Raw genomic sequence first — 12,602 nt, 5'->3', positions numbered from 1 at the left:
AAAGGTTACATGCTGAACTACAAAGCAGGAAATTATGACCAACTGAGGAGTATACTGAGTTCAGTGTAATGGGATCAGTTGCTGGATGGGAAAAATATCAACAGTGCATGGGAAGCATTTAAACAATAATTAAATGATGGGTTATTAGAATGTGTCCTGAGAGTTTAAAGAATAAATAGGATAGGAGTCAAATGGATGTCTAATCTTATTAAGCAATATATTCTTAAGAAACAGATGACATGTAAGGAATACTGTCTGCATAAGGATGATGTCCATTATGAAAATTATATATACTGCATGGAAAGCAAAGTCCGAGTATGTAAAGAAACTAGCTCTGCAAACTAAAGCCCACCCACAAGAATTCTATCAATATGCTGTATGTAAAAGAAAGAATGAATTTCAAAGAATAACTCTTCTGAATATAGATAGTGTGTGGGTGGCAGATTTAGAAGACGTTCGAGTAATGAGAGCCCATTTTGCTAAAAGCTATCAATCTGGAGCATGTAACATTGAGTTCACTGCCACCTCTTCTGAAGAAACTCAGGTGTATGAAGAGGAGGTATTACAGCTGTTGCACAAACTGAATAAGAATTCAGCAATAGGGACTGATGAGATATAAGCATGGGTGCTAAAAGGGTGTTCAGCTGAACTGGCTATTCCTTTGACCATGCTATATAATTTGAGTCTCGCAACAGGGAAGATTCTGCAGGAATGGAAAGAATGTATATAACTTCATTACACAAGGGTGGTGAAAAGACCGATGCATCCAACTATCCACTAATCAGTATCTCAGTAGTAGTGGTGAAGATTTTGGAAAAATTGGTTAGGGTTCACTTTCAGAAATGGGTTTTCACAGTGAATCTCTACTTTGCAATGAATAGCATAGGTTTGTTAAGGGAAGGTCATGTTTTAAAAGCTTTCTCACATTCTATAATAATGTTACCACTGAACTAAAATATTAAAATGCTTAAGAGGATGGCTTACTAACAGATATCAAAAAGTGGTATATGGGGGGGGGGGGATGTATGTGAGTCTGCAAGATTTAAGGTAACTAGTGGTGTACAACAAGGATCAGTCCTTGGTCAACTGTTATTCAATCTGTACATTAATGATATTGGGAAGGATCTGAGGCGACATACAGCTATTTGATGATGATGATGCAAAGATAGGCAGGGTGATCAGGAATGCTGCTGATATGCAGTATTTGCATAATGATTTGAATAGACTGGAATTGTGGGCATGGGAAAATGGATGTCAGTTCAATGTCAGTAAATATAAAATCATGCACTTTGGCATGATTAGATATCCAATGTTGTATTATACTGGTGGGATTATGCTAGAAGAAACTGATGAGACTAGGAATCTTGGAATGTTACTAGATAGCAAGTTGAAGTTCAGGGGCCATGTAGCAAAGAAAGCTGTATAACTTAGAGGAAACCTCCACATAGCCTTTAAACGAATGCAGAAAACTGATCAGGTCTTGTGAACTAATGTTCAACCCTCACCTTCTCTTAATACACCTTGTTAGGTATCTACCTGGATACTGAACGAACGAGGATGGGCTGGCAATTTGGGATTTACCCGACCAAATTGTATTCTTATTAGCTTAACCCACAATATACAATAATGGTACAACATGATAGAATTTTCATGCCAGCTGTGGCTTTGCCTGGTTAAACAAGGCCCCATAGTTTTCACCATAGAACCAGGGTGAACAGCAAAAAGACATTTACTGGAACAAATCTTGAAACACACCCCAACCCATGATCACCAGAGTTCAGGATCAGTACCATCAACATAAGAAGCCTGAATGGCAAAAAAAAAGAAGGAGCTAGCTGAGGACTGGATAAATACCAGATCGACATAATAGGGGTGACTGTAACAAAAAACATAAAACAGGTGAGATCTTTCTGAGCAATAAATACAAAATGTTATATTCAAGAAATAGCAATCAGGGAAAAGAAGGAGTAGCTATAGTATTCAGCACTAAAAATGATGCTAAGCTTCTTGAAAGGCAGGCAATATCAACTAGAGTGATGTGGGCAGATATCAGAATAGGGAACTGGACAATGAGACTTATTTGTGCCTATGGTCTCACAGAAGGTTCTACTAAGGTAGAAGTGGAAGAATTGTTTGAGGCTTTAGAGAAAGCAACAACTGACACGATAAAAAAGGAAAAGTTGGTCCTTGTTGTGATCTAAATAGCAGAGTAGGAAATGATTGTCAAACATACAAAAATATTTTTGGAAAATTTGGAGAAAAGAGCAAAGCTAATAATAATGGTAAATACCTGTTGGATTTCTGCTGAGGACATGAACTGATTATTACTAACACAATGTTCCGACAAAAATATACACAAATTCACATGGAGAAAAGAGGCAAGGAATAAGAAAAGCCTCATTTACTATGTTATTGTTGATAGTGATGTTTTCTCACTGGTGAAGGACACTACAGTGTACATAGGATTTGAAATTGGAAGTGATCATCATTTAGTCTTGAGCAGGATAAAATTAAATTTCATATTGAAAAGAAGAACATGTAAGAAAGTTTAAAGCGAATAAAAGTTGAGCAGCTCTCAGATGTGAACTGCAGACTAAAATACATAAACATTATTCAAGAAAAAAAATGAAAACTTGAGAACAGGAACCAAACCTTGGAGATTCAGTGGCAAATCCTGAAGAAAACAATGATTGATTCAGCCAGAGAGGCACGTGAGGTTGTCTGCAAGGATAGAAAAATCAGAACTCCAATATCAAAAGTTCCTGACGAATAAATAGGCTTGTGCTCAGAGAATACAGAGATAAATGTAAGAAAGCGAAACCCTGTGTAAAACTAGCTAAACAGAAGTCATGGGAAAACTTTGGTAAGAAAGTAGAAAATAAACATCAAGAAGGTGGCAAGATATTCTGGAGGTTGTTGAAAAAGCTTAGAATTGGAGGAAAGAGTGCTGTAAAAGGAGTTAGAGATGATAAAGGTGACATGAAAAAGGGAGAAAAAGATATCCTTGAAGTATGGAGCAATTACTTTGAAATTGCTAAATGCAACAGGAACTGGTGATGGTGGCAGTGATAAAAAAACATTCTACAGGCATGCAATCAGGAATACATATCCATACTTGAAATAGAAAAAGCCATCAAAATCCTGAAATGTGAAAAGGCAGCTAGAGTAGATGAAATGATCAGGTATGGAGGTATAAAAGTCTTACATTGGCTGCACTGCATAGTTCAGAAGGCCTGGACAGAGGGACAAATTAAAGATGATTGGAGCAGAGCCCTCATAGTACCATATATAAAAACGGAAATAGAACTGAATGTAAGATTACAGAGGTATTTCCATACTGAGTGATCGTGGTAAAATTCATGCGAGTACACTTGAGAAATGGTTGAGAAGGATTGTAGAAAGGGAAGCTTGGTAAAGAACAAGCTGGATTCAGGCCAAATAGAGACTGTCAGGATCAGATTTTCAACTTTAACAGAAATAGTTGAGAAAGCATGGGAATATAACAAAGATCTGTATTTAAGTTTTGTAGATCTGGAAATGGCATATGACAAGGTGACAAGAGAAAAGCTATTCAAAACACTACAGTTGTATGGTGTCAACCGTGCGTTAATACTTAGTCTTTATTTGAGTTGTAAATTAGCATTTAGAATTGAAGGAAGTACAGGAAGGTGGTTTAATGTTAAATCTGTTGTCAGACAATGATGTATATTATCCCCTCTGTTATTCATTATCTATATGGATAACTTCATGAAGGAAAGTGGTATTAAACCTGATGTCAAAATTGGAGATGTTAATCTTAGTTATTTACTTTATGTGGATGATGTTATACTTCTAAATAAATCCAGTACAAGTCTGCAAAATTCCCTGACTAAATTGAATTAACTGTTGTAATAGATTTGGCACATGAAGATCAACAATAACAAGAGATAAAGACAATGAAAATAGGCAGAAGTTGAAAATATCAACTGCTTTGTGAATGGAGAAACTATAGAACAAGTAAAACATTTCAGCTACTTAGGCACAATTTTTAGTGAAGATGGTAAATTAAATATGGAAATAGACAACAGAATCAACAAAGCTGGTATGATAGGAAGTCAACTGAATAACTTTATATGGAATAAGAAAGAAATTAGTCAAAACACTAAATTAGTTGTATAGAAGACAGTGTTCAAACCAATTTTAACTTATGGATCTGAGAGCTGGGTTAGAAGTAAAACACTTGACTAAAGACTGCAGATATGAGAGTCCTGAGAAAGATTAGGGGCATGAACAGACGCATTAATTGCTGTATTACATTAAAAATGAGGATATTAGGAAAGAACTTGACATTGTTAGCATCCAGCAATGTGTTAGCAGAGCTAATCTCAGGTGGTATGGTCACTTAAACAGAATGGGAGAGGAAAGATTAGCAAAACAAGTGTTCTCTGCCAGTTGGCATGAAAAAGATCCAGAGGAAGATATAGGTGGATTGATACAGTAAAAAGTGCCGTAGAAGACAGAAAAAGAAGATCTGATAATGTTGGAGTCTTGACAAGTAACAGATTGATTTGCTGGCAAATTGTAAATAGGAAGTTAGTGGTGATGTAAGCTTTTCATTTAGTACCATAATATTCTGTACACCCCTTTAGGGTACATTTCAGGAATTTGATGATGATGAGATAAGGATGTCATTTTTCCTCTTTACAAGGCCTTGATAAGACTACTGTGCACAGGTCTGGTCTTCTGGTTTCTGTTATAATTCTACAGTGGGGAGCATCCAAAGGACTGTTAAAAATGATATCAGGATTGTGGATGCTAATTATGAAGACAGATTGAGAATTTGTAAACTGCAGACACTAGCAAACAGGAGAAAGAGTGATGATATGATTGAGACGTATAAATTTCTGAAAGGGTCATATAGGATTTCAGGTGATGGAAGTTTTCATTGTATTGGGGAGGGGGAGAGGACAAGAGGGCATCCTTGGAAGCTGAAACTGAATTCTGCTAAGAAGGAGGGGTAGATTTTTCTTTCATAGGGTGGTGAATGATTTGACTGGATTGTCATTGGATGTGGCAATCCATTCCAATAATAATAATAATTATTATTATTATTGTCATCACTGAATAAACAAAAACATTATTTGATAAATGAATAAAAAAATAATAATAATCCATTCCATTAATTATTATTATTATTAATAATTATCACTGAATAAACGAAAAATTATTATTTGATAAATTACTATTAAATAGTAATTTTCACTATCTTTTGTGCTTATATTTAAGTTATGTACATTTAAATGCAAGAAACTATTGGTGACTTTATGAAACATAATTTAGTTACACTCCAATGAATATAAATTCTAAATTCAATTGCAACAAATGAATCAGTGTTCCAATTTAATTCATTAATAGTTAGTCAGTAATATCAAACTATTAAACATCAATGAAGACTTAATATCATTCTTTATTTCACCAAAAACAAGAGTGTTTTTGAAGAATTCTAATTTATCATCATGAGGATGATGATAAATATGAGCATATTTATCATCATCATCATCAAATTCCTGATATGGATCCAAAAGCAATGTACAGGACACTACCATAGAACTGCATGAAACATTTACATCATTACTAACATTCTTATCAACAAATTTCCTCAAAATTCATCTCTGTCTAGACTAGAATAACTAGTCTCTATTCACATATTCCTGAATATCCAATTCCTTCCCAATTATTTTTTTTTTATTAATATGCTTCTGCCACTGATGCCATCTATTCATTCTCTTAATTTTTCTCAGAACTTTTATATCTGTGGTCTGCAGTTTTGGATTCAAGTGTTTTATTAATTAAAAACTGGTTGGAGTATAAGTTAAAACTGGTATACAGCCAGTCTTATTCCATATAAATTTATTCAGGTGGCTCCCTATCATACAAGCATTATGGTAATTCTGTTGTCAATTTCCATATTTAATTAACCATCTTCACTAAAAAAAAATTGACTACATAGCTGAAATATCTTACTTATTCTATAGGTTATCCATTCAGGATGCAGTTGATAATTTCAATGTTCTTGCTTACTTTCATCTTTGTCTTTCAATTGTTGATTTTCATACTGATTTATTACAGCAGCTATTCAACTGGGTGAGGGAATCCTGCAGATTTGTGCTGGATTGAATACTGTCAGTTTTGATATCAGGACTAATTGCCACTTTCCTCCATATATATACAATCTATGTGATCCACATAGATGATAAATAACAGAAATAATGTGCACCCTGGTCTCTGATTTAACATCAAACTATCTTGTACAACTTCAATTCTATCTGCTGACTTACAACTGAAATGCAGACTATGTGTTACTCTATATAATGCCCCATTTACACCATGAGTATAGCATTTTGAACAGCTTTTCTCTTGGCACCTGCCATTTCCAGATCTGCAAAACTTAAATGTTAATCATTGTTATATTCCATGATTTCTCAACTATGAGTTTTAAAGTGAAAATCTTATCCTGACAGCCTATTCAGCAAGGAAATTCCTTTGCAATTCTTGCATTGTTTTATTTCCCTTTTCACAAATAGTATTATGGGAGCCTAATCTAATCACCACTTTCTCAGCATGACCTCTGGATAATACAGTGAAAGCAAATGTTAAACAATTTTTGTACCTCCAAATCTGAGCATTTCTGATTGAATAGCAACAGCTGCTTTTCCAAATTTGAGGTTCTTGATAAATTTTCCTACCTCTAGTAGCAACGTGAATGCTTAACTATATTCTTCTGAAATGTCTTCTACTACATTTCTGTCACTTCTCATTTCATTTAGCAAGCTTTCGAATTGATTACTCAAGATATCTAGACTATCTTTATATTCAGTTTCATGTCACCTTTATCATCTCTGATTTTTTTTTTATAATACCTCCTTCATCTATATCTTTTTCAATAGCCTCCAGAATATTTTGACACCTTCCAGATATTTATCTTCTATATTCTTACCAGTCTTCCCATGAGTCGTTCAGCTACTTTTACACACTGCTTCATATTTTTACATTTTACTTTGTATGCTTTCAGAGCACATGCTAACTTACTTGATAAGAACTTTTGATATACCTCCTTTTCCATGACTGCATCTTTAACTTCCTAAGTCCACCATAGAGTTCTGATTTTTCTACACATGCAGACAGAAACTTCACCATTTAAGCTGAATCAATGAATGTTGTCTTCAGATTCACCAATGAGTCTCTAAGGTTTGATATTGCTATTAACAATGAGACTTTTCTTACTTATTGAGTCTTTACTTCATATGAATGTGTACACATCTTTTATGTTAAACTATGATATTAGTAATGAGTAGTCCATACCCTCCAAGAGAAATCCAGCTACACTTACCAATTATCGTTAGCTTTGCTCTTTTCTCTACATTTTCTCGAAAAAATTCTTAAATAAATATCAAGTCTGTTATTTATTTTCTATTCTGCTATTTAGATCTCCAACAAGGACCAACTTTTTCTTTATGTCAGCTTCCTTCTCTAATGATTCAAAATGTTCTTCCAGTTCTTCCTTATTAGAACCTCCTATAGGATCACGAACACAAATAAGTTTCATTGTCCAGTTTCCCATTTTGATACTTGTCTACATCATTCTACTTGATATTTCCTGCCATTCAAGAAAGATTCCAAAAGGAAGGAGTAGCTATTGAATACAATAGCTACTCCTTCCTTTCCCTGATCATTACTGCCTGAAATTAATGTCTTGTATTTGTTATTAGATGAATTTGATCTGTTCTTCTTTATTTTGTTAACACAAATTATGTTGACCTAGTTCTTTTATGTTGATGCCTCTTACATTGATGGTACCAATCTTGAATTCTGCTGATAGTGATTTGGAGTTTTATACATATTTTTACAGACGGAGATTTTTTTTTTAACTTATTTTTATGCATCTTAAAATGATGACTCTGGAGCCAAGAAGAGCTTTCTAATTCTGAGCTAATCTGCAAAATTTCCAGAATTCATTAAAATTAGTCATTATGGTTTTCAACAATGAGAATTCCTTCCTTTAATAACTTTTTAATTAGAGCTAATATCATAACTGATATCAGATATTAGTTGTGATATTGGCTCCAATAAAAAGATTATTAATAAAAATTAGTTCTAATCTGATCTAGTTGATATTAATAAAGTAACTTGTCAGTCAAGCCTTTTTTGCATAATGAAACCTACAGAGCTTCCATAATTATATAAACACACATGTACCACATTAAAAAATTTATATTATTTATTAGACAAATATTTTATCTTACATTATCGTAAGGAATGAATAAGTGCAAGTGAAAAACAACAATGATCAAGTTTGAAAATAAAAGTGATATTGCAATAGAATCCAGTTAAACATGCAGTCCCATATCAGTTAGGATAAGTGACTTTTGGGATAGGCATATAATAAATAATTAATAAAAAAAACAATACAGTTTTAAGGATAACTATTTTCCAAACTTTAGGAATATTGGTATCATTATAATCAAGGTTCGACTGATGAAGTAAGGCTTCAACACTTTCCTTGGATAAATGCCCATATTTATAAATAGACTGATATAAAAGTTTGATATTATCCCAATGGATCCCATGGCTAGTGCTGTCAATTCCATGTCGAGCTAGGCCAGATTTATGAGATTTGATAAGCTTGATATGGTTCTAATGTTCTGAGATACGTTTGACTGATCCTCCTGTGTTTGACCATAAGACACGCTGCAAGAACACAGAACTTGGTAAACACTACTAGGTGTTATCATTGGTGAAACTTTGTCTTTGGGAGAAGGTAAGAGATTACAAATTTGGTTGATAGCTCTTGAGGATAATAATGAGTTGGGATTTCTTCAAAATATTTGCCACACATTCACATTCAATCGTTTGACTGATCTTCCTGTTTGACCATAAAACAAGCTGCAAGAATACAGAACTTGGTAAACACCAGGTGTTATCGTTGGTGAAACTTTGTCTTTTGGAGAAGATAAAAGATTGCAAATTTGGTTAATAGCTCTTGAATATAATGAGTTGGGATTTCTTCAAAATATTTGCCACGCATTCAGAGATGCCTTTAATATAAGGTACAGGAGTTCTGTGGACTTCTTCTTCCCTTGGTGGATGTAGAGGAGATCTCGTAATTATTTTCTATGCTATTCTTCAGTTATAACCATTTAATAGGGCAGTTTGATAGTTTCCACTTCTTGTTGGAGAGATCCTTTAGAGGAGCAAATTTTGTGTACTCTAAATAAGGATTTTACAATATTGTACTTTTGTAATGGATGGTGTGTGTGTGTGTGTGTGTGCACGCGCAATGCGAATATAGCAACCTTTAAAGTTTGCTTATGATAGACAAAAGTTGAAAGAGATCCATCAGATTCCCTTTTGATATGCAATTCCAAAACTATATTCTTCCTGACAATTCTTTCTGAGGAATAAATTTAATTTCAGGATATATATTATTAATTTTGTGTAGAAAGCAACAGAGTTCTGATTCGGTATGATTTCAAATGAGACAAATGTCATCTATGTAGCATAGCCAAAGAATTTTGGGTTGAGAGAGGGAGGGAATTCTTTCTTCAAAGTGTTCCAAAAAAAAATTAGCTAAATCAGGTGAGAGAGATGCACCCATCACAGTTCCTTCAGATTGTTTAATTTTATAAATAAAATTTATCCTTGCAAGTGAAATAACCAGATGTGACTGTGAATCTGAATATATCAGAAATGTCTGATAGAAATTCTTGAGATAGAAATTCTAATGTATGAGTATGAAGAATATTTGTGAGAGGGAAATAATATCAAAAGTAATAATAAAATCTGATGCAAGTTTTATGTCTTTTTTTTTCTTTTTGAGAGAAATGCTACAGAATTTTTTTTTTTTTTTTTTTTCCAAAGAAACAGAGTGAACACTGAGAGGACAGAGAAGTGAAGATAAAGTTCAAGATATTATACATGTGAATTTTATATAATTTAGATGCACCACTGATTCCAAGAAGCCTTGCATGATAAGTTCTAAGTTTTTTTAATGGCTACTTGATCAATGGATGCAATCTTATCCAATAATTTGTTAAGTTTGTTTAGATGACTTATAGGATCTCAACTAATCAAAGAATATGCATTTCGATTGCAAAGAAGCAAATCCATTTTATGATCAAAAGATTTGCAATCCAAGAAAACAGTGATGTTTCCTTTGTTAGAAAATGGTACTGTGTTTTAGACTTCAAGGATTTCAATGTTCCAAATCTATACAACACCTGTTCTCTTCCAAAACTCACTCTTTTCTTTGACTAAATATCCTAACAGCCAATAGCAAAGCACCAGAATTTGAAGCATCCACTGTAAAATCACAATATTGTTCATATCTTAGTGTCTGAGTGCATTCTGATAAGCAGCTTAATAATCTAAAAATAATACACTTGGGATTGTGACCCATCATAAAGAACTCTACTCTAATATTACAACTTTTACCTTTCCCAAAGCTATAATGTTCTGTTGAATTTAAACACTACTATGCTTAAAAATTACTTTCAGTAATTACAGTTAAGATTATTAGTAAGCATAAACAAGAACTGACCTGTGAACTCTCAGATATTTACTAAGAGGTCCCAAAGGAGCTAGTTCCATAACAAGCATGACAGACTCCCACTCACAAACACCTAAAACAGAGTATTTCTGCATCAGTTTCAGTTATTTGTTTAATATCAATTTAAACTGGAAGATTTAACAGCATGCATTTGGTTCATCAATCAGAATATATACATGGCATTACTATAAAATATAATAATCTTAATATATAAGGGTACTCTTAAAATGCATTGTTATTAACATAAATATTATAACTGATACACATGACTGTCATCAGTTGCATGCATGAATGAAATATTATACAGTGATATCCAAAAATTCTAGTCTTTCAAGCATTTGAAAATACAGATGACAGACTGTTTGGAGAGCAGAAGCATATGCTGCACATGGCCAATCAAGACTAGCTAATTTATCTATTTTAGAATTATAATTTTTAAAGTGTAATTTGCAAGTAAAGTTTTCTCCCATCACCCTGTCTGCATAATATGAATGCATCTTATGTATGTATGCACACAAAAGCATGCATGAACTTTTGTTGAAAAGTTTTTTTTTTAAGCTGTTACACAGAAACATGGAGGACAATATGCAAGAAAAGTGAAGTCTTTAAACAAAGGAGGCTGTGGGAAACAGAACATAAACAAAATGACAGGAAACTATACACTGATGACAAAACACAAGGGACTGGCAGAAACCATACAAAAAAAAATAAATAAAATAATAACAGCACACAGAAGTACAAATGCAAATAATAGCCTGGTTGGCTAAGGTTTGTGTATCCGCTCTCCAGCCAAAAGGCTGCAAGTTCAAATCCCACCGTGGGCATGCATGTCTGTGATTGTCTGTGAAAATATTAATGGTGGTGTTGGGCAGTAGATGGCTTGGTGTAGTACAGTTCATTCTAGTTGGTGGATTGAGTGATGGAGACAGAGTTGTACAGCATGCCCTTCCTCGATGAGTCTATGGACTCCCTGGAGGTGTCATGTAATAATAAGAAGAATCATCACCACATGGAGATATTGGGAAAGAATAAGAAACAAGAGAACTAGAAAAGTATGAAATTATAAATGAGAATCCATAATTAACATTTAAAATTTGAAATATTACATTCACGTGAGCCGGCCTGACAGTCCAAGTGGTTAGTGTAGTCGCTCTCTAACCAACAGGCTGTGGGTTCAAATCCCACCATGGGCATAGATGTTTGTGATTGCCTTTGGGTGGAAGATGAATTTCATTGCCCAGTGTGAGACCAATACCCTGCTTCTTACTGGAGGCCTGAGGTACGTTGAAAAAGTTCAAGAAAAAGTGATTGGCTCAGCGATCTAATGAGAGACAGGTGGCATAGGTTAATACTGCTTTGTTAAAACTATAAATATAAATTAAAAAAAAGGTACAATATTTCTTTAATTTAAAGTCTAATTAAATGTTGATTCTTTATCCATAAGGTAAAAAGAATTCTATATTGATGTTTATTGATAAACACACTGACTTTTCTTTCACAATGAAAATAATTTTCAAAGGTACTATGATTGCTAGACACAATTACAATCACTTAAATTTTATTAAGTGAAGTAAGTACATTTCAAAGATATAAAAAAACATATTCTTTTACCAAGGGTTTCCTTGCTGTATGTCTTCTCATATTCTTTTACAATTACAAAGAATATCCTTATTGCTAGCAGAAAATATAAAGAAAGTCATTTCTTTATAGTTAAGCATATATTCATGGAAGAAACTTTTTTTTGTGTGTGTGTGTATTTTATTTTACTGTGTGTGTGTGTGTGTGTGTGTAGACAGTAGATTCCAGTTAATCTGAGCAGCCATTTTATTGGGACAAGTCTGGAAGAATAAAAACAAAATGAAAATATGACAAAAATTTCCTTTGTATATTTAGGACACAAGGCCATTTAATTGGGCTTGCCAGTAACCTGAACCATATGGAGTGTTAGAAAAATTATGTAATCTTGCTTCAAAAATTTAGTGCTGATGAAACAGGCCTATTTCACTATGCCACATTG

At 33.6% G+C, this 12,602-nt stretch overlaps 1 protein-coding gene across 1 annotated transcript in view; it reads right to left on the bottom strand.

The window, feature by feature from the left end:
* The window catches only part of LOC150101205 (uncharacterized), a 242,979-nt gene that overhangs the window by 57,213 nt on the left and 173,164 nt on the right, over positions 1 to 12,602 (bottom strand). Inside the window, exon 10 of the mRNA XM_090402189.1 lies at positions 10,561 to 10,658. Within this exon, the coding sequence (XP_090258315.1) occupies positions 10,561 to 10,658 (98 nt within the window). The remainder of the gene's footprint in view (positions 1 to 10,560; positions 10,659 to 12,602) is intronic.

This window comes from Typopeltis vanoorti, chromosome 12, assembly GCF_054136105.1.
Source record: "Typopeltis vanoorti isolate ZY-2024b chromosome 12, IOZ_Tvanoo_1.0, whole genome shotgun sequence".
Taxonomy (NCBI): Eukaryota; Metazoa; Arthropoda; class Arachnida; order Uropygi; family Thelyphonidae; genus Typopeltis; species Typopeltis vanoorti.
Note: the sequence above shows the minus strand (reverse complement) of the source record. Positions and strands in the feature narration are given on the sequence as shown.